Source organism: Meles meles, chromosome 10, assembly GCF_922984935.1.
Source record: "Meles meles chromosome 10, mMelMel3.1 paternal haplotype, whole genome shotgun sequence".
Taxonomy (NCBI): domain Eukaryota; kingdom Metazoa; phylum Chordata; class Mammalia; order Carnivora; family Mustelidae; genus Meles; species Meles meles.
Window position 1 is genome coordinate 77,406,889 of NC_060075.1, and position 24,906 is coordinate 77,431,794.

The 24,906-nt window shown below is 46.6% G+C and overlaps 2 protein-coding genes and 1 pseudogene across 5 annotated transcripts in view; 2 read left to right on the top strand and 1 right to left on the bottom strand.

Moving 5' to 3' along the window:
* Positions 1-1,641: 1,641 nt before the first annotated feature.
* On the top strand, positions 1,642-23,649 carry TMEM243 (transmembrane protein 243). 3 transcript variants are annotated; one of them, XM_046020155.1, is made up of 5 exons: positions 1,642-1,886; positions 2,537-2,841; positions 20,298-20,348; positions 21,659-21,778; positions 23,042-23,649. In XM_046020155.1, exons 2-5 carry the CDS (start codon positions 2,764-2,766, stop codon positions 23,162-23,164), a joined length of 372 nt encoding a protein of 123 aa, XP_045876111.1. In that variant the 5' UTR covers positions 1,642-1,886; positions 2,537-2,763; the 3' UTR covers positions 23,165-23,649. The 3 variants fall into 3 exon arrangements, with proteins under 3 accessions (XP_045876111.1, XP_045876113.1, XP_045876112.1); XM_046020157.1 differs by having other exon boundaries at positions 21,674-21,778; XM_046020156.1 differs by lacking the exon at positions 1,642-1,886 and adding an exon at positions 1,950-2,276.
* LOC123952418 lies at positions 21,477-21,589 on the top strand (annotated as a pseudogene).
* The window catches only part of DMTF1 (cyclin D binding myb like transcription factor 1), a 45,658-nt gene continuing 44,227 nt past the window's right edge, over positions 23,476-24,906 (bottom strand). For both annotated transcript variants that reach the window (XM_046020154.1, XM_046020153.1), the window contains one exon: positions 23,476-24,820. In XM_046020154.1, the coding sequence (XP_045876110.1) occupies positions 24,711-24,820 (110 nt within the window). In that variant the 3' untranslated portion in view covers positions 23,476-24,710. The remainder of the gene's footprint in view (positions 24,821-24,906) is intronic.

Genomic DNA, 24,906 nt, shown 5'->3' on the forward strand with positions numbered 1-24,906 from the left:
AATTAGTGAGACAAAAGAACAAGAAGCTCTAGAGTATAGGAGTCATTGTCTCCAACTCAACCTTCCTCCTCAAACACACCCTACAGAAATATCTGGCCTCTCTGGCCTGCCTTCCTGACTTTTCACCTCACATTGGATAAATTATACTCCTCTTCGGGTCTTGATTTAGAAGACTCCTTGAGGAAGCTTTCCCTGTCAGGCGAAGCCAGTGGGTGCCCTCCTGTGTATCCCTATAGCACCCCCTGGGAGTCCTGATCGTAGCATTCACCACCATTATGACAACCACCATTTGGATATCTATTCGCCCGATGTCTTGTATATTCTCTACTAAAATTTTTTTTAAAGATTTTATTTATTTATTTGACAAAGAAAGACAGCAAGAGCAGGAACACAAGAAGGGGGAGCGGGAGAGGGAGAAGCAGCTTCCCGCCGAGTAGGCAGCCCGATGTGGGGCTCAATTCCAGGACTCAGGCATCGTGACCTGAGCCAAAGGCAGACGCTTAATGACTGAGCCACCCAGGTGCCCCTAAATTTTTTTTTTTTAATTTATAAAAACTCATTGAGGGCAGATATGATCTACTTGTGTTCTCAGCCAACGTATCTTGCCTGCCTCTTTCTTGATCCCCAAATTACCCTATCTGGTGGTTGGCGGGTACAGAGCAGGCTCTCAGAGGTATTTGTTGAATGAATGTGGCTGAATGTGAGTGCCTGAGGTTATTTGTTAAGCCTATAGTCCTTCTATCAGAACTGGGTGCAGGATTGCCTGGTATTCTTGTTAAAAAATTCCTGCACAAAAAGATCATTTATGAAATATATAGCTAGTAGATCAGATATGCAACATACCGCACTCTAATCAGTGTTGCAAATTTCAAATCGATGGATTTGTGGCTCTTAGTCCATCCCGTCCTAATCCCTTAATCTAAACCGCTGAAAGACCACCTGGAATCTTTGCTTGGGCTCTAAATGTTAGAGGGCCACAGCGTTCCAACGCGCTTTCTCCCAGCATACAAGCATTGTCAGAGCGCTCTTGAACGTCGGAGCTGCAGTGTCCAGCGAACCTAGCGTGGTTCCGTTTGTTCCTTAATACTTATGACTCCAAATGCGGTGACACTATGTTGCCTGTAAGGCCTGTCCACCTCCAGTTCGCTATGCTCTATCACCCGGAAAAGAGGTTGACACACGAAGCGTTCTCTGTGGCTGCAAACATGCTTACTCAGCACAATCACTAACAGCATGAGTGTGCAAGTCAAAGAAGTACCTTGCCAGTGTCACGTGCCCACTGTTTCTTTAAACGCCGCAGGATCTCTATCCCAGAACAAAACAAGACAAACATACAAACCACCCTAAACCAAATTTCTCAAAGACCCGCGTTGCGTCCTAGTCGCGCAAAAATTGGTGTGGTTAGAACAGGCTGTCTGTTTTAAAGATGTTTTCAGCCAAATGCAAAGCTCTCTTCAGAGAGGTTCTGTACCCACGTGGCTCGCGCAGACGCTAATTGCTAAGAGGCTGAGAAACAAGCAGCCCGGGAGATTGGCCGCCCCAGCGGGCATAAACGCGCACCTCCAGAAATAAAGCTCCGCAGCCAATGCGGCGCCTCGGCCCGCGGGATTGGCTGTCCCCGCGGTGACGTCGCCTGGGCGGGCCAAGTCGGTTTGCGACAGAGGCCGCGGGTCCCGGCCGGCGGAGCGGAGGAGGGGGATTCCGCAGCCCCGCGCTCGGCACTCGAGCCCGCTCTCCGCCAGCCCAGAAGGTTTCTTTCTTCTCCGCACGTCTCGCCCGCGCCCCAGAGTCTTTGGCACCGAATTCCGGCGGGTGTGTGAGCCCGGGAGCCGCGGACCCCCGCGCCGCCTGGACTCCCCAGCGCGAGGGCGGCAGGGGACGCCGAGGTTTGGCCTGCGGGCACGGGGCGGGCGCGGGGCGGTTCCCGGGAGGGTGGCCAATCTGTGCGCGACCGAGGCGGGATTTTCTCTTCGACTCGCTCGGTCCTGGCGGGTGCTCCAGCCGCGGCTCCCGCAGGAGAGAGCCGAGGGGAGCTGCGGAAAGCGCGGCGGTGCGCGGGGAGTTGCGGCAAGTGGAAGCGGATCCGAGGTCCTTGGCGCGGCCGCGGCTGCGACGTGCAGCTGCAGCGCTAGGGGAGAGGCCCGCGGAGCGCTCGGCTGGGGCAACTTCACTTTTCCCGCCGCTGGAAAATCGGAGGGGAGGGGAGGTGCCGAGGGCTTGGAGAGGGGCTTGTAATGAAGTCTTCACCGGAACCCCCTTCCTTCTCGAGCGTGGAGGTATTGGTGCCCAAGGGAATACTGAGAAGGCTTGGGAAACAATCGTGTAAAGGAAAGCGGTAGTGAGGGGTGGGAATCGCGGGTCTCCCCGGGAGCGTGCGGTCGCGGATTTGCTTGCGGTGCGAGCTGCGGCGCCCGGCGGACCTGGCAGCGAGCCCGGCCCGGCTGAGAGCTGAGATTTGGGGAAGTGGGGGCCGCGCGGGCGGGGCGTCCCGGAGAGAGTCCGCCACGCGGTGTCTGTTTCCTTTCACTTCCTGCAGCAGCTGCTCGCGATGAGGAGGGCAGCGGGCCTCGGGCGGAGCGGCCGGGTTCCCCCGGCCTGAGCGCCCACCCACCGCCGCCGCCACCGCGGGGACGTCCCCGACCACCTGGGCTTCCGGCCATGAGCTCTCGGTGAGCACGCGGCGTGGGCAGTCGTGGACCTGACCCTTCGGGAGGTAATGCCGGCTCAGCTTTGAGTGGCCTGGGAGAGCGAAGAAACCCTAAAATGGAGGACTTTTCTACCAGGACCTATGGCACCAGCGGCCTGGACAACAGACCTCTGTTCGGAGAGACGTCGGCCAAGGTGAGTGCGGCCCTGGAGACCGAGTTGCGTCTGTGTGTGTTTCTGTGTGTATCTGCTCTCCCGCCGAGTCCTGGCTGCGGCCCCTGAAGGTACTTGTAGGAAGAGAGAGCTGGTTCTTCAGTCCTACTTCCCTCTTAAGATGTTTGTCCTGCCACTCGGCTCGCTCCGGACAGCTTTGGCCCCGCAGCCCTGAAGGCGGGGGTGGAGAAAAGTTGAGAAAGTTCCGGGCTGTTGGGGATCCTTCAGGGGAGTACGGAAGCCCGTCTCCAGCCCCTCTCGGAAGGGGAGGTGGCGCTGGAGTGCTAACCTTCAGGAGGCTTCAGGTGTGCAACTAAAGCTTCCGCAAGAAAACCCCGGAGAGGTGCTTCTGATGAGTATTTACATGGAACCGTTAAGTTTACTGCTGAGGCAACCAAGCAAAGAGGCTCCATAGGAGGCTTTCTTTGATGGCACTCCATTCCGGGAAGAGATCAGAGGGTCTCTGGACCTAAACAAGTTGTAGGACCTTATTTTTTAATACAAAAAGTTTAATGCCTTCTTACAGGCTTCGTCTTGGGATGTTCTGGGCCAGTAATCGAGGAGAGCTCTTTTTCTCGCTTCCGCTTTAACTCTGAGTCATTTTGGCAAAATGAGCCTGTGTTGGTTTTGTTGTTTTTTTCCCCCACCTAGGGGGTGGTATTGTTGACCTTTGACCCGGACAAAGCCCCCCCTTTTTAAAAGATTTATTTATTTTTAGAGATGGTGCAGGAGTGCAAAAGCAGAAGGGGGAGAGAGGTGGCAGTCCTTTCAAGCCTCTCAAAAAGTAGGGCACATGTGGAGTCCAGAACTTCTTGGGTTTTTCAGCTTTGGGGGGACCTCTGACAGAAAGGATAGGAAACTTGTACACCTGGTGGGGTGGGATGTAACTCTGAATTTGGAAGCTGCAGGCCTTCTGCAGGACTACTCCATGATTTCTTTAAACTCTGTGGGGAGGTATTCTTTTGTAGAGTTGCTTAACAAGAAAATGTTTTAAGCTTGATCTCTAGGAAGATGCATCTTGTGTACTGTGTGGTTTTGTATAATCCCGGCTCACATTGCACATGGTTTGAGAAGCGTGGTTCTAGTTGGTTAGGCATTACTATTTCTACAGCAATTATTAAGTATTACATGAGAGGGTCCTCATGGTCCAAGAAACACAGTTTGGTGGGTGAAATAGACAAATGTGATGCATTGGATCTGTGTTATGACAGGACACAGGGGGTGTGCTGAAGAAACTGGTCACTTTTTTGGAGGAAGATCTTGGTTTCTGATAGCCTTGGGCTTGCACGTATGAATATCCCTAAACTGGGGTTTAACAAGAGGATTTGGGGCCTGGAGAGTGGAGGCAGCTTCCTACGTGAAGGTGTTGGACCTGGGGCACCTGACTGTCAAGTTGTGCCAAGAGCTAAGAGGTTCAGCGTCTCCCTCACATGCCTTGGTGCACAGATTGGGGTTCTGGGTGATGTAGACTTGTGACCTCCTTTAATCCCCACAGCACCTTAACACTGAGGTAGATGATTTGATAATGGGCTTGATTTACAGAGACATTGGAAATACTGATGTTTTCTGACTTGCTTGGGCCTAAAAGGTCGCTAACTGTAAGTTTTCTATAGCCCGTGATCAATTTGAAACCTATCCAAGAATTTGACTATTCGAAATGTTTCTCTTTGTTGCCTGCTTATTTCCTCCGAGAGCAGATAGGCCTAGCATTACTTAGGCAACTTTGGGCCTTATAACAGTAGGTTCAGGTACTCAGAGACTAAGAATAAGGTACAATTCCACATATCAAAATTTAGTTCCCTCTGTGAGGCTGACAGAATGACTAGACATAAAGAAATTATCCAGAACTGAGAAAAGAGACCGTTGGTCTGAGAATGGGAGAAAACATCCCGAATCTTGCAAATTGAGATGTCTGGTCTGAAGGAGAGACCTAGGTCTTTAATGACTGCAGGTGGTTTTATCGGAGGATGTACAGAAGACCAGGCCCGGGAACTGGGCTGGGCAAGTTGCAGGGGAGCCATTCCTGTGGAGAGCAGTCACTGCTGGAGCAGGCCAGATCCCTGGTGACCCAGAGAAACCCTTCACTGGCCCCTCTCTGCAGGTATTTCCCAGCCTACTCTCTTTTCAGATACCAGGAAACTGGACCCAAAAGCCACGTCACCGTGAAACTTCGTATTAACGAGCTACCATTTTTGATGAGAAAACCCAGCAAGGGGAAAGCCCACTTCCTGTCCTACTCCTTTAGATGTTCTCAACTTTCAGTAATCTTGTTTGCTGTACAACAACTGACCATATGTAGTCTCTCAATTTTACTTTCATCTCTATTTTTTTTAGTCTCTCAATTTTAAATCTAGAGCTTTAGCTCCAGTGTCTTCCTCTAAGGCAAAGATGACTGAAAGCCCCCAGAGCAGAGAAGAGTGTCCATGGAACCTGCTTTTCCTCAGTGCCAGGCAGCATGCTAGGCATTCAGCCTTTCCCCTGTGGGTCATCCAGTTCCTTTGTAGGGTGTGCGTTGTGCCTGCTGCTGTGTAACTGAGGAAGCTAATCCACACAGCAGGCTGCTTGTTCAGTCACACCACTAGCTCTTCCCTGGTAATGTTTGAACAGCTCCCTGTCAGGAATTGCCACTAAGAGTAGATAGTAAGTGATGCAGTCTGTGTGCATACTTCGGCAAGCACTGTAGACATTCACATTCCAGTTACCCAGTCCCAGGAAGCAGGTTTATCCAAAGTCAGGCGTGAGTGAAAGATTCCAGAATCTACTATAGGACCGAAGATACATAACCCAGTGGGCCTTGAGCATCTTCCTCATGGGCAAGTCTCTGAAGTCTCTCTTATGTTCACCTGTATGGGATGCACATAGTTCTTTCATTTACCAGACATGATCAAACATAGTCGGACTTCAGCATGGTACTTAGGAATACTTTCTCAGAGCCGTGGAGGGAAAGGCAAAGTGAAACCGTTCTGTCCTTGCATAAATATCTCGGATGATGGACAAAAGAGGAAACCTGTCTGTTGTACCTTTAGAATTATGTATTGCTGGGTGGGCTAGCTTCCACATCCTGGTCTGAATGTTGTTTTCAGCTGTTTTTATCCATTCCCAAAGTTTGGGATGTACCTGTGTACATTGTTCGAAGGGAAAACATGAATATGGCGCAGTTGCCAAGATGGACATATCTGGCTGGGGTTGCCAAGCCCGTGCTCTAGCTTAGCATTTTCTAAAGACGGACGGTCCAGTAGAAATGCAATCTGAGCCATGTATGTGAGTTTAAATGTCCTAGTAACCATACTAAAGTATAAACGGGTAAAATTAATTTCAATACATTTTAATTTCCTACCAAAAATAAATTTGAGGGGCACCTTGGTGGTTCAGTTGGCTAAGCGTCTGCCTTCGGCTCAGGTCATGATTCCAGGGTCCTGGGATCGAGCCGCGCATTGGGCTTCCTGCTCAGTGGGGAGCCTGCTTCTCCCCTCCCTGTGTTGCTCTGCCTGCTTGTGCTCTCTCAGTCTCTCTGTCAAATAAAAAAAAAAAATAATAAATTTGAATGTTTAATCCATACAAAAGCAGATCTACTTAGACATTTCTGGACTAAGCCTCGGACATCCGGCGTGTGTTTTTCCCTTGGAGCCCGTGTCGGTTTGTACGAGCACATTCCAGGTGCTCAGTAACCACAAACAGCTGCAGGTGCCTTACTGGACAGCACAGTTCTGAAGCAGCTTAGTTCTTACACTGTTTCCATAGTCATTCTCAGAAGAAAGTTTCCTTCTCTGGGGGACTTGTTAGAACCTTTAACAAGCAGATGTTCACCCGGACTCTGGTTGGAGAGGGTGGGTAAGTAGTACTGTGGACTGTTGATAAGGTAGCCTTTTAGGGACATGATGAGTTATGGTCTTCTTCCCTCCCCCATGGGAGCATTCATGAGCCCAATTTCCACAGAACACTTGGCAATGTTCCTGTAGGAAGCCTCTTTCTTTGCTCCTCACTTCCCTACCCTAGTGTGAACTAAAACTGGAGAATTTCCTCCTGTCTTGTCTGTGGCTGCCTTTAAAAATTTGCCTTAGCACCACACATAGTTGGGGTCATCTTTCTAAGTAATGGAGGGACCCTAATTTAACCTCAGGGCTTGTGAGTCCCTCTTCTTTTGGTTTGCTGGCTGCCTGCCCAGTCATCTGTGCCCTCCAGTCTGGATGGATGAATCTAAGATGGGAGGGAGAGATGGTTCTCTCCGGGGAGAAGGCGAACCAGCACCCCACAGCTAGCACCACTGGGAAAGCAGGAACGCTACCCCTGGTGGAGGGTCATGTAAACTGCTTTCTGGACCAGACTGTTGTGTTGCTTTGTCACTGGTTCCAAAAATGAGTGATTGATCTTTTAAGGCAGATGGTGACTGTGGTTGCCCCTTCATTCATACCTGGATGTGACGGAAGAAGGTGAGTGACTTCGGTGAAGGTACATCACTGAACTCACCTAATAGGAGCAGGGTGTGGGGTCTGTGTAGGGATATGTTCCTGGGTCCTGAGGCTCAGATCTTTGGTTCCAAAGGCAAGAGGTCCGTGTACAAAAGTACTTTTTCTTCTTCCTATAAACAAAACAAACAAACAGATTGGGAAAAGAAGGTCTTTTTATGGCGTGTACTCCAATGAAAGCAGTTCCAACTTGGGGCCTTTAGCTTCTGCAGATCATAGCAGAAAATGAGAGAGTTAATTTGAGAGAGAGTTATTTTGTGCTTTTTGTGGGAGGAGGTTTAAGGTTTGCCGCTTAATTAATAACAAAGCTGTGATTAAGATTACTGTGTCTGCCTGCTGCCCCTCCCCCTGCCTAGAATCTGAAGTCTTTACTCTCAGAAGTGCAGGCTTCTAGCTTTCCTCTTGATACAGCTTCTGGATGATCCTCTGATCGCAACTGTTGTCTCCCTCAGAGGGGATCTGGTAGCCTGAGGTACCAGATCAGCTGGCCCCTTGCCTCTCTTCCACTGACCAGCCATGTTGAGTTGGGATTTCTTGTGCTGGACGTAGTTGAACATGACCCATGCCATGCCTTTTTCCTTTCTTACTCTAGTAAGTTTGCTCTCTCCCACCCACAGACCGGAGGCCTGGGGATCTCTGCTCCAATGCTCCAAATTTGGAGCTTCAAAGCTCCAAATGCTTGGGCTCAAGCATTTGTGATTTTAATATTTTTTTAATTTATTTGCCAGAGAGAAATCACAACTAGGCAGAGAGAGAGGAGGAAGCAGGCTCCCTGCGGAGCAGAGAGCCCGATGTGGGGCTCGATCCCAGGACTCTGGGATCATGACCTGAGCCGAAGGCAGAGGCTTTAACCCACTGAGCCACCCAGCCGCCCCAGGCATTTGTAATTTTAGAAAGCCCCTCAGAGGATGCTGGAGCATGGAGAGAGGGCTGATTCCCGAGGTCTAACCCATGCTGTGTGGAAGCCCAGGGCAGGCCGGAACCTCTCCATGGACCTATTTCCTTTAGCTGCTGCCTGCTCTTGGCAAATTCTGTTTACCTTTCTGTAGTGTTCTTGCTGAACCCTGAAACCAGACTCTTGATGCGTAGTAGGCCAGTCTCTGGGTCCCTGAGTTTGAAGCAGAGAAAGATGGATTATCATAAAGGCAGCCCCAAAAGAAAGCAAGGGAGAGCATGCCCTATCTGAGTTGCCCTGTGGAACCGAGGAACGGTTGATCTGTGGTTAGCAAAGTATGTGGCAGTTAGAGCAGGACCCAGGTGGACTTGAAAGTTCGCAAGGTTATGATGTGCTATCCTCCCCACCTGGTGCCAGCCTGAGGGTCCTGGTTCATGACGTGTTTTTTTTTTTTTTTTTTTTTTTAAAGATTTATTTATTTGACAGAGAGATCACAAGTAGGCAGAGAGGCAGACAGAGAGAGAGGAAAGAAAGCAGGCTCTCCGCTGGGCAGAGAGCCCGATGCGGGGCTCGATCCCAGGACCCTGGGATCATGACCCGAGCCGAAGGCAGAGGCTTAACCCACTGAGCCACCCAGGCGCCCCAGGTTCATGACGTGTTAACCGGTTCTATAAGACATATCAACTGGCATCCCACCCCTGCTCTCTAACTAACTTGAGGAAAAAGAATAAAAGGACAGGGTTGATGATTTTTGCAGAGTGGTGAAGGAATGTGTCTGTCTGCAGTCCCTGAAGTTATTATGGAGGGGAGCCTCGTACAGGTTTAAGTGAACAAAGAAACCTATTCCCTGGGTCCAGTGCCCTCTCTTCTCCAAATGTCTGAATTCTGTTCAGTCTAAATCCCCGCCTGAGAACATTCCTTAAAACCCTGCCTGCATCCATGCTGCCCTCCAATGAGCCCGGCCCTCGGAGGTGCCCCCGGCACTAACTCCTTGTGTTGTGAGGGATTTGTCTAGATCTTGCCTTCCTGACCCCGAGGGCAGCTCCTTGAGGGTAGGAGCCATTTGCTTCATTTCTCCAGCCTTTCCGGCCCTGGGCACAATGTCCATTCTTGATGTTAAGTATATTAACATCATGTTTATCTGTGAGAAGTGAGCATCATCAGAAGGGTAACTACATTCTTGGGTCATGTTGGGTGACCGTAGAAGAGGGGGCTGGTGTTGAGAAGCCTGGAACAGTGGGCACCGAAATGGGAAAGGCGGTTTCAGGTCCTCTGGCAGCTAACCAGCTGATGGCCTCCTGTGATCCTCTCCTTGCTGTGCATCAGCCTAGGGGCGGGTAGTAAATATATATAGCATAAATATTAGTATATTTAGTATATTAGTATAATATAATATATATTATATATATAATATTAGTAAATATACTAATATATAATACTAATATACTAATACTGTATTGTACTGGAAACTTCACCTGAGGTTGACCTCTCAGAAGCTCTCTGGCCTGCTGAGTGGTCCTCTCCACAGATGGATTTTTGCAGGTCTGGCGTGGTAGGCTAGGTCTGCTGAAATGAGTCCTTGGTCAGGCTATGGGCCATGTGTATGTATAGTAACATTTTTTGAGCTGTTTTAGGATCCCGTGGGTTGACAGACTTGAATGTCCCCGTGGGAATGATGAAATGCATTTGAAGTTGGGGCTGACTTAGAAATTGGGGCCAGGGTATGAGCCCTCTGTACTCGCACTCATCTCTGAGGACCCAGCCTCTCATAAGTAAGATGCCCCATTAGATGTAAAAATACTACCCTGAGGGTGCCTGGGTGGCTCAGTGGGTTAAGCCCCTGCCTTCAGCTCAGGTCATGAGCTCAGGGTCCTGGGATTGAGTCCCGCATCGGGCTCTCTGCTCAGCAGGGAGCCTGCTTCTCTCTCTCTCTGCCTGCCTCTCTGCCTACTTGTGATCTCTGTCAAATAAATAAATAAAATCTTAAAAAAAAAAATACTACCCTGACCACATCAGTAGCCGCTTACTAACTCTTTGGGAGTTGTCACTGTTCTAGGGGCTTTACTAGGATACTACCTCCAGATTCTTTCAGCAGCCCCACATGTTCGACCATTGTATGAAAATGGCAATTTAGGCTTCAAAGTTGAATGATTCCTCGAGAGCCACAGGCTGGCTTTTGGCAGGAGAATAAATCTGTTCTGTCCGTCAGGCTCCTAACCTCGTAATCTTGTACTGTGCTTCTTGTGCTAGAGGTCACAGCCCCTTCCTGTGGGATTCTAGGGATTATTTTGCCCCTTAAACTCGTGGAGTAAGTTTGTTTTCTGTTTTCACTGTGATCTGATTTGCATAAGTGGTGCTTTAATGAAATTGACCTATTTTAAGTTCATGTGTCTATGACAAAGAGAATCAGGTAGGATGGAGGTACAAAAGTACTGACAAATGAAAGCTGCTTCAAGATGTGGGTGTGTGAAATAGGGGAAACCTTTGAAAATGTCTGTGCATGTACTTTGTCCAGATCGAGAGGAGGTGGGGATGGGGTTGATGTTCAGAGAGGACATGCGGCCGTGGTGGTCATGGCGCATTTGACAGGGAGCTGAGGGTGAGGGTCGTAAGGTGTGGGTGTACCTGCACCCTCGTGACTGCCTTCTCACGCTGCGTCTGCTCCTGGCGCCCTTCCAAGTTTGGTGTTTCTTTGGGTTGTCTTAGAAGAGTAGCATCTAGGATCAAGTTCACTATTGGCCACATTTTGCCAGTGAGATAAGCTTTCCCCCGGCTTTCTACCGTGTGCAGGTTGTCCCTGGGTTAGCCCCGGATGACAGCGTGAGGGGACGCTCCTGCTTAGAGCTGCGTAGCTCTGGGGGAACCACGGTAACCCCCTGACAGGGCGTGAGATTTCCTGCTTCTGCTGGGCCCCAGCCTCTCACATTTTACATCCTCTCAGTAGGTTTATACCTTTAGGGCTGCCTCTTGAGGCATCTGATTGTGCCGTTTCCAGCACTTTCCTGGCAAGAAGTTTCCCCCCGAGATTTGGAAGAAATAAAAGGAAAATCATTTCTGAGAATGGCCATTTATTTATAGTATTGGTTTAGTTTGAGAAATGCAAAAACTTTGGCACAAAGTTGGAGGATGTGGCTCAAGGGTCTGACTCAGTCAGTCGGGTTAACAATGGTAGGAAGTGGTGCCCTTTGGACATTTCCTGCGTGCTGAATGGACTGTCTTCTCTTGGCCTCACCAGAGAAGATAATTTTCAGTGACCTGAAGCTCTCGTGGGTTATGGAGGATAAGTTCTGGATTTAAAATGGGATTGAGGGGGCGCCTGGGTGGCTCAGTGGGTTAAGCCGCTGCCTTCGGCTCAGGTCATGATCTCAGGGTCCTGGGATAGAGTCCCGCATCGGGCTCTGCTCAGCAGGGAGCCTGCTTCCCTCTCTCTCTCTCTCTCTGCCTGCCTCTCTGTCTACTTGTGATCTCTCTCTGTCAAATAAATAAATAAAATCTTTAAAAAAAAAATGGGATTGAGGTCTTTAATGAAAGGATAAGCAAAGTTCTGGGAGCCTGAAGAAAGAGAAAATTCTCCTTAGGACACCAGATCAGAGGGCTTTTGAGTCTTAGACCTTGAAGTAGGATTAAGATTTTTGATAGGAGAAGGTGACAGGGAATCCCAAGCAGGAGGTCCCCGCTTGTGTGAAAGGGGTGGGAGCAGGAGAGAACAAGAATGGTGAAGGAACTCCAGGTACCACTGACTGGACTCGAGAGCTTGCTGGGAATGACTGGGTGGGAACCTTGAATGCTGTGCTAGTGAGTATGATTTCCTTCTGGAGGCTATAGGTTGTTGAGTGTGCACACGTGTATTCTTATATTCACTTACTAACCACACCATCTCCAAGGAGGTCTGCCATGTGCTGGGATGTGTATCTTTTTTTGTGGAGCATGTGTGCACTACAGGGAAGTTAGAAAGGCTTTAAACAATCCTTTTTCTTCCCTCTCTCTTCCTTATTGAGCTTCAGCCATCCTGGCCATTTATTTATTTGTTTGTTTATTTATCTATTGTCAGACACAAACAGAGGGAGTGGGAGGCAGAGGGAGAAGCAGGCTCCCTGCTGAGTAGGGAGCTTGATGCGGGGCTCGATCCCAGGGCCCTGGGATCATGATCTAAGCCAAAGGCAGATGCTTCACCAACTGAGCCACCCGGGCAGCCCCCTCCCCCTTTTTTATTTCCTTATTCCATTTCATAGGCTTATTTCTGCTTCATGGCCTTGGCACTTGCTGTAGTGGCTTGTTGGCAATACCCTTCGCCCAGATCCTTGCGTGTCTCATTCCTTTTCCACTCCTTAGGTCACATCTTCATAAAGGATTCCTTGACCTCTTTTTATAAATAGCCCCACCACCACCCGCCGCGGCCCCATCACTCTTCATGTACCGGGTTTTATTTTCTTCCTAACTTCCTAACACTTGGCATGTAAGATGAGTGGAGAAATGAATGCCTAACATCAAAGTGGGAGGTAGTATGGATGCAAGGTTCTTCTGATGCTGGAGGGAATTGAGCTTTGTGGGCTAGAGATGGACTCCATGACGGAGAGCTTCAACATACAGATGAGGATGGAGATAATGGAGCCAGGGAGTGGGAGCAGGATTGGCAGAGAAGCAGGTCACCTTCTGGTCCCCTTCAGGCTGGAAAGAATGGAAATAGGAGGAGGTGGAGGAGGAGGAGTTTTCTACTTTTCCTTGACATCTTTTTTTAAAGGATGTCTGCTGATACACAGGCTGCAAGAGTGGGATCGGGAAGCTGAGATGAGGTGGACCTGCAAACCAGTTTCTGGAGAGACGCAGGGACCGTCATCTCGGGATGAAAGGCCATGGGAACGCGGTGAAGGCTCAGCTGACAACAGGAATTTGCAGTCAACTCAGTTAGTCTGTATTTGAGTGAATATTTGGGTATCTGATAGATGCCGGGCAGTGTGGTCAACATGAGTTGTGCTACCCGCCGATTCGGTGGCACCACTGTACAAACCAGAGAAGGAGAGAACGTTCTCTCCTCTGGGCAGTGGTAGCTTCCTCAGGCACATGGCTTGGCTTTGTCCGAATTAGAGAAAGGTGCTCCTGCCTGGCTGGTGCCAGGGTGCTCAGCGGGGAGGACAAAGCATGGGGCTGGACTGCAGCCACGCAGCCTCATGTAGTGAGTGGCCCGCAGTCTGACAGCGGACAAGGAAGACATGGCCCTCAGGCTCCCAGACCTTACAGGGGAGAGGGGGTAGACAGAGGTGTAAACTGGCGGGTGGGGTTAGGACAGTGGGAAGACTTCACAGCGAGGCTCAGCGCTGGAGCACAGAAGTTGTTGTGGGTTTGTAGGGGGAATCAGGACTGTGTTTTCAAAGCATCAAGAGCAGATGTTGAACAGATCCACTGGGGAGTCTTCGTGCACAGCTGAAACCGCTGACTCCCTGACCTGAGATGGGAAGGGAGGCCCTCGAGTTAGAGCTTTGGTGTAACAGCTGGGGAATGATCTAGTCCGTGGATGCAGGTGAAGACCAGATTGAGGGGCAGTAGAGCAGAACGTTGGAGGGATACAGATTTGGACAACACAGGTGCAGAAATGATCCAGGAACTGAGAAGAGGAGGGGGAAGAAGTTGACTGGACATAGGTCTTCAAGAAGATGCTTTAGTCCATTTGGCCCGCTACAGCAACATAGCACAGACCAAGGACCAGGTGATTTTATAAACAACAGACGTTGCTTTCTCTTCGTTCTGGGGGCTGGAAGTCCGCACGGTTGGATGAAGGATCTTTGCCAGACTGTAGCTTGTGTTTGTGCCCTCATGTGCCAGAAGGGCACCAGCCCATTCCTGGGAGTTCTACCCTGTGGCTGAATTATGTCTCAAAGACCCCACCTCTTGATAGTGTCAAGTGGGTGGTAGGATGTGAACCTGGGAAATTAGGGGGCACAAACACGCGGACCATAGCAGAGGATGTGCTTGCAGCTGCTGACTCCATTTGGCCTAGAGAGGGAGTAGGCAATGCCCTGCATCTCATTCCTCAGCCGTGAACCTGGCATGAGTACATGGTGACATGGCTCTCTTGGGGACAGCGTTCAGAGACAGGCAGCAATGGAAATGCAGCGTGTGGGAGAACTCTGCAGCCCATGAAGCCATTGGCTGACATGAATGGGTTTCGGGGTGGGACGGCTCACAGGACTTGGCTAGTGTGGGTGTGAGGACAGACCTGCGGAACGTTCACCGGGTGGGTGTGGGTCTGCCCGGCTACCTACGATAGTACTGGAGGCGAAGGATTTTATGGAGTCACAAAATTAGAGGCAACGCCAAAAATGGAATTCTCAAACTTACCCTGAGACTTGCACCCTCTGTCTCTCTCCAGAGGGTAGAAGAGATCGTTTCTGTGGCTTTGTGCATCCAGGGGTTTTCTCTTCTGCAGAGCTTTGTGTTTTCCTTTGCTTCTCCCTGGGAGTGTTGAGCAGCTTCGCCCAAGGATGGGCTCCTCAGCAGGAGTTGCTGTCAAGCCTCTGAAACGAGTGTGTGGTCCTGCTCTAGCCCAGAGTCAGTAACTGGGCTTGTCCTCAGGTAGGGAAAGCTGGACCCTGGTGTATTATGTATTTCCATGGAATTAATGGAACCTAGCCCGGAGGCACCTGGGAAGGTGTCGGGCCTTGTGGCTGGCAGGAATGGACTTCTGAGGCTGCAGGAGCAGGCCATAGCTTCTGCTGGGCTGTGGCATGTCCGCCTCGGAACTGTGAGGCCACGTGCCACTCTGCCCGGGAGTGGAGATTTCCGAGGAGCTGGACCCCACATGAGTAATAAGAGGAGCCTCTGTTGGAGAGAGGCCCTCGGAGAGAGGTATTGTTTGGCCACTTCTGTTGACAATTCTGAGTCAACCGTGTGCCAGGCCGCAGGGAAGGAAGACAAGGAGGCCGCCTGCCTGGCCTGAAACTGACTGCCAGCCCTAGTGGAGGAGACCGGCAGTAAGTGGCAAGTCCCAGCTGTGATCTTGGGAGTCTGGAGACAAGAGCATCTCATCCAGAGAGGATTTATGGTGCACTTAATGTTCAAGTTGAGCTCTGAAGGATGAGCATTCAAATTGGGAGGGTGGCATGTTAGCCACCCCATCTCTCGCTCCACAGCTCACTCTCGTGAGAACATTAGGCCTTCTCTTTTTCTTAGGGGTCAGTATAAGAGACGATTTTGTGTGAGGTAGTTGTGTTTTCTGTGTCTCTGTATTTGCAAAGACCCATGCAACCAAAGTTTGCCTCTTCTAATGATCCATTGTGCTTATCAGCAAGTGGTTATAAACCCTATTGCACTTCCCCCTTCCCCTGCAGAATTAGTACTAACATCTGAGCTTAAATCAGATGTTTGTTTGTTTTTTTTAAGATTTTATTTATTTGACAGACAGAGACCACAAGTAGTCAGAGAGGCAGGGAGAGAGAGAGGAAGGGAAGCAGGTTCCCTGCTGAGCAGAGAGCCCAACTTGGGGCTCGATCCCAGGACCCTGAGATCATGACCTGAGCTGAAGGCAGAGGCTTTAACCCACTGAGCCACCCAGGTGCCCCCAGATGAGTTTTCTTTAGTCCAGTTTTTGGGCCTGCCCTCTCACTCCACTCCCCAAACCCCTTTGGAAATTTTGCCACGGTCTTTTTGTTGTTGCTTGAATGGGTTGGGGTTTTACTGTAGTAGCATAAGCCCTTAAATCCATTTTGGAAGAAGGCAAAAAATAAATTGCTCTAGAAATGGAATACTTGTTAGCATTCCGAAAAGTCTAGAACCAGGGTATTTCTAGGCTGCTGAGGACAAATGCCAGTTTTTGTTTATTTGGGATGTTACTGTCAGTTTCCTCCTAGGGCCATTATGAAACCTGAGCATTTGACATGTGTTTGGGGTTCTCTTGTGTTGTATCAAGCTGGCTAATGACTAACAAGGAAAGATTGGGGGCTTCTCTGCTGTTTGATTGCTGGGGAGTAGGCCTTATACCCTGGCCCAAGAGCAGTTTGAAGCTGACAATCTGGAACCATAAATTGTTAAAGCAGGAAGGGTCCAGATACCACGTAGCCTAATCCTCTGGTATGATAGACCCAGATGGTGTAAGGGATCTTTTTAAAGTCACACGGTTAGCCAGTGGCAGGAAGGAGATAAGAAGCTTGGTCTCTTAACTCGAATTTCTGGATCCATACATATTATTTTGGTCTAAAGATTCTTAGACCTTTGGCTTGGATTTTGCAAGGAGCATTGGATAGACTTGGCTGTTACCTGGTTGTGTGACCTTGGCAGATCAGTCTTATTGAACTTACCCATTGGTAAATGGAAATTGTGTTTTCTTACTGGATTCACAGAGTTACCTTCTATCAAGCCACTGGCTTATAGGTCCATCACTTTCTCCTTCCCCATTTCCAAGGAAGATGAAGAGCTAACTGCTTTGGGCTGATGCCAGCCCTTTTGCTCAGGTCTAATGAAGTTGGCTTAGCTATGGGCTGTCTCCATTTGCCATACTTTTGTTCTCTTTGGGATCTTTTTGTTCATCTGCTAGTCCTCTTTCAGGTTTGACTTTGTCTTATATTCTCTATCCAATGAAGGTACCTCACTTCCTTTCTCCTTAGTGCCCTCCTGAGCTCTGGACAGTGTCACCTTCTGGAGGGTTAGAGACCGTTTTATTCATTGTATTTGCATCTGGAATATGATAATTTTCTTCATTTTATTGAGATATAATGGAATGGTCAAGTGAATAAATGACTCACAAAGTAATGTATGTAGAATTCCTCTGAGAACTATACATTTCCTGTGTTCATGCGTTAGGATGTCCTAATTCCCAGTCCTGTCTTCTCTGCAATTAAGGGTCAAGGATGATTTTGATCCTGTCAAGCTATCTTGGGGAGTGAAAATAAAGCACTGTAGAAGGTCTAAAGGTCTAGAAGGGGAGCAGTTTTGGTAGGCAGAAATAAGAAAAATAAAACTGGGAGACTTTTTTTTTTTTTTTAAGATTTTATTTATTTATTTGACAGAGAGATCGCAAGTAGATTGAGAGGCAAGCAGAGAGAGAGAGGGAAGCAGGCTCCCTGCTGAGCAGAGAACCCGATGCGGGACTCGATCCCAGGACCCTGAGATCATGACCTGAGCCAAAGGCAGTGGCTTAACCCACTGAGCCACCCAGGCGCCCCTGGGAGGAGACTTTCTGTGAGAACTTAATATTCTTATCTTTATGTACTTTGTAATTATTTGGTACATATTCGTTTGAAAACTGCCCTTTGAAGTACTAATATTTGCTTTTATTGCTCTATCTTTGGAGATTGGGAGCTGGGAGAGATGGTAAAGCCCAGCAAAGTAATCTCTGGACCCAGGGAAGGGTCTCTTCTCTATTATTTGAACTTCTCACATTTTAATGTGCGAATCTTGTTAAAATGCAGATTGATTCAGTGGGTTCTGGGGCAAGGCCCAGGATTCTGCATTTCTCATAGGCTCTCATGTGAGGCAAATGCTGCTAGGCTGCAGACCACACTTTCCATAGCCAGCTTTTAGAAGGGCCTGAAAGTGTGAGGTTTTATTAACTCAACTCTGGTGTTTCTTTGACCTGGTTCATGGTTACTTGGATAGCAAAAGTCCTAAAGCCAAGTCCTTGGCTTGGAGAAGGAAAACCCGGTGAGAAACACTAGATGGTTCATCCCATCTTGGGAGTCCCAGAGAGGCTGCATTATGGTAGAATGACTGACACTCATGAAGATGACTTGGGATTCTATTCAGTGAACTTGTCTAGAAGGCAAGCAAGGAGTCTTCATTAAAGTTTAGATATCTTATTAAAGATTAAAACCAGTTAGGCTTATCTAAGTTTAACAACATGACAAAGTCATTGGAGGACCTCTTCATTCCTGATACTCCACTGTAGTTCTTTGCTAATGGGCTTTTTGAGGGCCACCTGCTAGTTGATGTCTTTGCTAAGACCAGAAGTAGCGTTCTAAGTTCCTCTTCCATTGAGAAGCATAAATGGGATTTGCTCTTTTGGCACCGAATCCCATCTCCATTTCTTACCTCCATCTCTTACCCATAGTGAGACCTTGGGCAAATTCTGTTTCACAGAGCATAAAAGCTCTTGGCATAGTTACTATCCCTTCACTATGATTCCTTTTCCTCCTGCTCTGATCCTAGTTGGCATCTTGCTGTGCTGTTTGGAGATAAGGGATTCTTCTTGGCTACTTCACCTGAACCTCTTCACTGTCTTCTTCCTCCGGGTAAGAGAGCTGTTGTGAAGTACATAGACCTTTGTAAACTTTTCAAGTCCCTGGAACTCGTAAAGAGGTGAGAGCAGATATTCTCCCAACAGACCAGAGTTCAGTTAAACCTTTTTCATGAGGTAAAAACAGTGGGGCTCCCAAGAATAGACTGTACAACTTAGGTTGAGGCACAGTTGTCTTGCGTGTGGACACTAGTGACTAGTGTCTAGTGAATTTGCCCCTGGATCTCCTTCACCACAAACAGCTGTAATTTCAGACTCTCGGTATGGCTGGGCAGGCTTCTCTAGCTGAGGTGGTGAAAACGTGAAAAGATTTGTGAAAAGATTTGTTCCGGAGTCCTTCCTTCTAAATTAGGAAGGGTGTGGCTTGAGTTGTTACCTTTGTCCCCGTAACATGTGAATTGCAGTGGCCTTTATCTAGAGAGAGTGGTTTGTCCTTCGTTAGATAAGCACAGATACTTGGCTTTCCTTCACTCTCCTCTCAGCTTTGCTTGCCTCTTAACTTTGGATTCTTAGCTTAAATGTGGATAGCTCGGAAATGGTGTTCAGTTGCCGCTCCATGCTTGTTCCTTCCTGTGCCCTTCCTGTCTGTGAGCTTTTGTTTATTGACTACTCATGGTCAATACTCTGCTGTTCCTTGCTCAGATGTTACCAAAACAATCTTTAAGACTACTGAAATTTGTTTGTTTTGACTTCTCAGAAATACTACTATTTAGTCTTCTCAATGGCCTTTAAAGTAGTGTTTCTTTTTTTTTTTTTTTATTTTTTAAAGATTTTATTTATTTATTTGACAGAGATCACAAGTAGGCAGAGAGGCAGGCAGAGAGAGAGGGGGAAGCAGGCTCACCTGCGGAGCAGAGAGCCCGATGCGGGGCTCGATCCCAGGACCCCGAGATCATGACCCGAGCCGAAGGCAGCGGCCCAATCCACTGAGCCACCCAGGCGCCCCCTAAAGTAGTGTTTCTTAATCATTACCTTGTTCTGTAAGCTCAACCAAATCTATATATTACATGTGAATTACATATTACCAATATTATATTAGTTTTATATATACAGCTGAAGCTTTATCTGGCCGGTGACCTTGATTTGGGAATCCTGTTAGCTGATTCTCACTTGCTGTGGGGCTTTAGGCAAATGATTTTAATCATACTCACTGGAACTAATTTATCTTAATCTATAAAATAAAAATTGAATCAGATGAGAAGTTTTCCAGACCTTTCTGTGGAATTGGTTGGAGTGGGGATGGGAATGACAAGACTCAGTGGGTAACCCCAGGCTCTGCATTCAGTCAATTTGTTATTAAAGGCTTTTGTTATTAAGTTGGAAAAGCACTGGCCTAGATGGTCTGAGACGGCCTCCAGTCCTGGCATTATGATCCCTTCCAGCAGTAGCATCTACTTTTAAATCACATTAGACAAAGACACCTGAGCTGTAATGTAAGTAGGCCCAAACTCGTGGCCCTCAACATCATCTGTAGTCTGGTTCCTGATTGGCTAGCCATCCCAGCGTGCTTGTCTCTTTGCCTCTTTTCAGACTGTTCCCAGCAGCACACGGAATATTCATAAGCATCCTTTCCCCATTCAGTCCTTCCCCAGTCTTCAAAAGACTGTAGTGTAAAAACATCCTATCTGTTCAGAAACCTTTTCTAATTAGTTGTCTGTGTCTTCCCAAGGTACCTTCTCCACTCTGGTGGCACGGTACACTTTGCCTTTCTGGCAGTTCTGTGTATGTGTAATGCTCAGAGAGGGGCAGGACCTTAGTTTCTTAATTCTAAATCCCCCCAGTGGCTAGAACTGTACCTTTCTGGCAGTGCTGTGGGTCCATCATAGAGCTCAAAAATGTTTTTCTCTTTCAGGATCGAATCATCAATTTAGTTCTTGGCAGCTTAACATCCTTGTTGATCCTAGTAAGTATGTTTATTTTGTGTCTCACCCAGGCTTTTCACTGAAGTTTTTTGAAAGCTTCAGGACTGTGGTTCAGTTTAACACTCGGAAAAAAGACTTAAAAGAGGCTAGTATGTGAACCTGTGGGGTATTCTATATCATTTTATTACTGCTTAAACAAAACTGCAGTTGACAATGGGAATACTTAGATTTCTATCCTCACCCCCCAGCTGAAATGCACACATGAAGGAATCTTTGAGTTTGCAGTGTTTGTTTAGTAAATTTGTAACTTCCTAGTGGCACCTGCAATTCCCCTCTGTGTATCACCCACAACTCCCCATTTCTGCTAATCCCTCAAAGTTTATTTCATCTCTAAAAGCACACTCATTATCCTTTGGTTTAAAATGATTATTTGGTCATTATTCTTTATCTCGCATAATGTAGTTTGGTGCTACTGCTGTTAAATAAAGCTGTAGTTCCCAGAATCTGAAAATGGCATTTTTGTAGCACATTTTCATTAAATCGAAGAGAATTTTAGTGAAGTTTCAGTGACTTAAGAAAAAGAATGAGTACAATGCTTCATCTGTGGTAGAAACAGAACTCTAGTATATTAGAAACTTATCTCCATATTTTCCAAAATGTTCAAAAACCTTTTTGGTTTTAATTGTTGCTGACGTATTCAAAATAACGTAACAAAGGTTAGAACTTTTCCCAGTGTAATTCTTAATCCTGGGAATGAGGTTTAAATGCGTTCTAATCTTTTTGTCAAGAGGTTGGTTATTTTGAGCTTAGCTAGTTTTATGAGCTAGGATGTTTTGTCTCCTTTCATAGTAGAGGAAAAGTATAGAAAAGGAAGTACTGGGGCGCCTGGGTGGCTCAGTGGATTAAGCCGCTGCCTTCGGCTCAGGTCATGATCTCAGGGTCCTGGGATCGAGCCCCGCATCGGGCTCTCTGCTCTGCAGGGAGCCTGCTTCCTCCTCTCTCTCTGCCTGCCTCTCTGCCTACTTGTGATCTCTCTCTCTGTCAAATAAATAAATAAAATCTTAAAAAAAAAAAAAAAAAAAAAAAAGAAAAGGAAGTACTAAAAGTAACATATTGGAACAGACTTACAAATACTTTACTAAATATTAACATTCCAGAAGGCAAACCTGGTCTACGGCCATACCACCCTGAACGCGCCCGATCTCGTCTGATCTCGGAAGCTAAGCAGGGTCGGGCCTGGTTAGTACTTGGATGGCAGAAGGCAAACCTGGTGGTACATACTGTTTTACAATGTTAAGTGTTTTATAATAGGACATAGCTTAAACTCCAGTCTAACCAAGGCCTGACACAGTTTCTTTTCATACAGGTCACGCTGATCAGTGCTTTTGTTTTCCCTCAACTACCTCCAAAACCGTTGAATATATTTTTTGCTGTCTGCATCTCTTTGAGTAGTATTACTGCCTGCATACTTGTGAGTACTATTTAGAATTTAAATTGAGTATCCTTGAGGGCTGAAGGTTGCAGTGTATACCTAGGACTGATTCCCAGCTTTGGGTCTGTAAGAAAGGGTGTATCTAGTTACCCGTCCCCACCTTGATGCAAAGGATGTCAGAAGTCTCAGTATTAGCTGACAGATTTCTTAGTTTCTGGAATCAGGAGTCATTAATTCTAAAGGGACACTGTTCCTTTGAAAGCTTGGGAGGGGTGGTAGGGAGGGGAAGAGTTAAGACTGGGGTGGCCAAAGCTTTGGTTTAATTGACCTAATTCATCTTCCTTCAAGGACTGTATACAGGCCCAGCAGGATCTGGCAAATGCCATTACTGCTTTAAAGGGAAGAGATAGAGCATTCCCAATTTAATTCTAATTACAGAATTAGTCTATTTTAATCTCTGTGCTTATCTCCCCAAATGAACGTAATTAACACCAAGATTCTCCTGGGAAATCTTAAGCTACAGCTTTGTCCTTGTCCCAAGAATGTACAATTTCACCATAAAGATGCATTTCCTCTATATAAACAAAGATGGTGATAGATCCTTAGATATTTGCCAGTTGTTTAGTCATTCATTAGTTGGCTATTGTTTTATTTCCCTCAAAGAGAGGTAGAACCCAAACTATAAACGCTTAAAAGCAAGTTTTGACTTTCAACTCACAAAGGGCTTAAATCACCACTGTATTGTGCTAATCTAATGCATTTCTTCTGCTCTACTCCTTTGCTCTGAGGGAGTTGGCCCATGCACTTCTGGAGCCTTTGGAACAAGGCTACCAGAGGGGGCTCTACTAACATGATCTAGTTTTGTATAAAAACTTAGGGTATTGGCAACCTGACTCTCTAATCAGTAAGAATTTAAATGTTGCCATCCCTTCCAGTATGAGAGAGAGCTCTACTGTTTACTCAAATCCATTTAAAACAGACATACGAGGTAGATATTCTTGGATGGCTTGTTAGTGATTGGATGACTCTGGTTTGAATAGAACAAGAGTAGCTGAGAAAGCAGAAATCAGTATGATCCTGGATGTGGAAACTTGGTACTACTAGAATTATAAAGAGAAAAACTACATTCTGGCCACGTTAGTTTCAGAAATGTAGACTAATATAAAGATGGTCTCGCTTGGGCGGGGGAGGTATATATGGATGGAATTGGTCATAGTTGAAAAGAATTAGCTGTATTTAAACATTTTCATGCCAGGCCCAATGACTATTACTTAAACTGTTACTTATTTTTTCTTCTTTTAGATCTACTGGTATCGACAAGGAGACTTAGAACCGAAATTTAGAAATTTAATTTACTATATCTTATTTTCTATCATCATGTTATGTATATGTGCGAACCTGTACTTCCATGACGTGGGGAGGTGAGGCCGCCAAGACCAACACTGACCAGGTCTATTCAAAGCTATATGTGAGGACAGTGAGTCAGAGCTGGGTAAGCTGTGCTGAAGAATCTCCTGCACAAGTCTGATACATGATTTTCATGTTAATTATAAATCTTAAATTCCCTCTTGCAGGGGACACATATCCTAGATTGCTTTGCTTTTTCTTTAAGGAGGTGGTGTTGCACTAAAACATTCCAACCCTTAAAGCTCAAATGGCACAAGCAATTTTCACTTTTGAAATTGAACATTTTTATAATGTAAGTGCATGGCGAAAAGCTATGTAACAATCTTGCATTTTAAGACAAATATTCTTTTATTTCTGTTAAACTGAATATACAATTATTGTTCCCTAGGCAACCAACTTTTGCTTATAACTACAATTTCACATTAACAAAACACAGACGGTGAAAAGACAACTTTGATTGTGAAGATCTAATTACAATAATAAATAAAATAATTTATACAAGGTTTTTTTTTTTTCTTTTCTTTTTTTGGGGTGACTTTTCTATAGGGGTCATGTTCATTAAAGCCCTAGAGGCTAATTTTGGCTTCACCTTCTCTAATACAGGAATGACTCTTGATTTCTTTCCTTTTGTAACAGAAGCAAATTTTTTTTTTTTTTTAATTGCCTGAGAGGGAAAAGTTATGTCGCACCCCACCAGCTAATGCACTAAAATGAAGGGCAGACTCTGATACCTTCCTCAACTGTTTCCTGCGTAATTTGTATAGCAAAATATCTAAGAGTCATAGTATAGGGTAGGCAACCTTCCTGTCCCATTTAGTTTAACTTTACTTCAAAGTGCTAACTTTGTAAACTGACAACAGTGGGTTCTGAAGGGGTGAAAACTCTACCTATCTTCTGGTGAGCTGTGTTGCTATTCTCTTCCATATGCCCTAAGTCTTAAAAACCTGTAGTGAATGTTCTTCAATCTTGTAATGCTTCTTTGTGTACCCAGCCTGAATCAACTCCCACTGCCAGCAATGGGTAAACCAACAGTAACGGCCACACAGTCCCCACGTAGATCTCTGTATGGGATGCTGGTCACCTTTCAAACTAAAGATACTTAACATTTCGAGTGTCACTGGTAAGCTCTATACCATGTCGATGGGACGTTTCTGAAATATGAACAGGCCTACTTGAGACTGGATAGAGCCATGTCCGGTGTTTAGAGATGAATATGACTGCTTTTAAAACAGAGTAGATAAGCTTTGGTGACTGTAAACTTTTCTCAGTAGCTGAAGTGAATGAAATTCCCTGCTGACAGTTAACATGAATCATAGGGATCTGTGCAGTTAAGACCTCCATACCCAGTTCATCTGCACACTGTCCTAAGACTAGACCTCAGATGGTATAGTTTAAGGAGGTAAAAGTCATAGCAGCAACATGTATGTGGCTTTATGCACTGTAGCTATTTAAAAGCCAAAGGAATGGTGAATTAAGCCTCTTGGGAGTTGCTCCTATTTCTTTGGAGATGTTGTAATTAACAGTGTGGCTTCTCTGCCTGAGCTACCTGTCTCTGAAGAATTACCTAATGACAGTTGACCAAATCCTCAACATCCTTTGAGTCTTCTGAAACAGGACTGCCCAAAGATGATCCAATGATATTTGATTCTTCTCGATGATGTTGGAGTATGGGATCTGTAATGAGTTAAGTGTTCAGTAAGTTTACATGTATGTATTCTCTAATGCATGTCAAGAAGCTATAGTAAGTACCCTATCAAAGT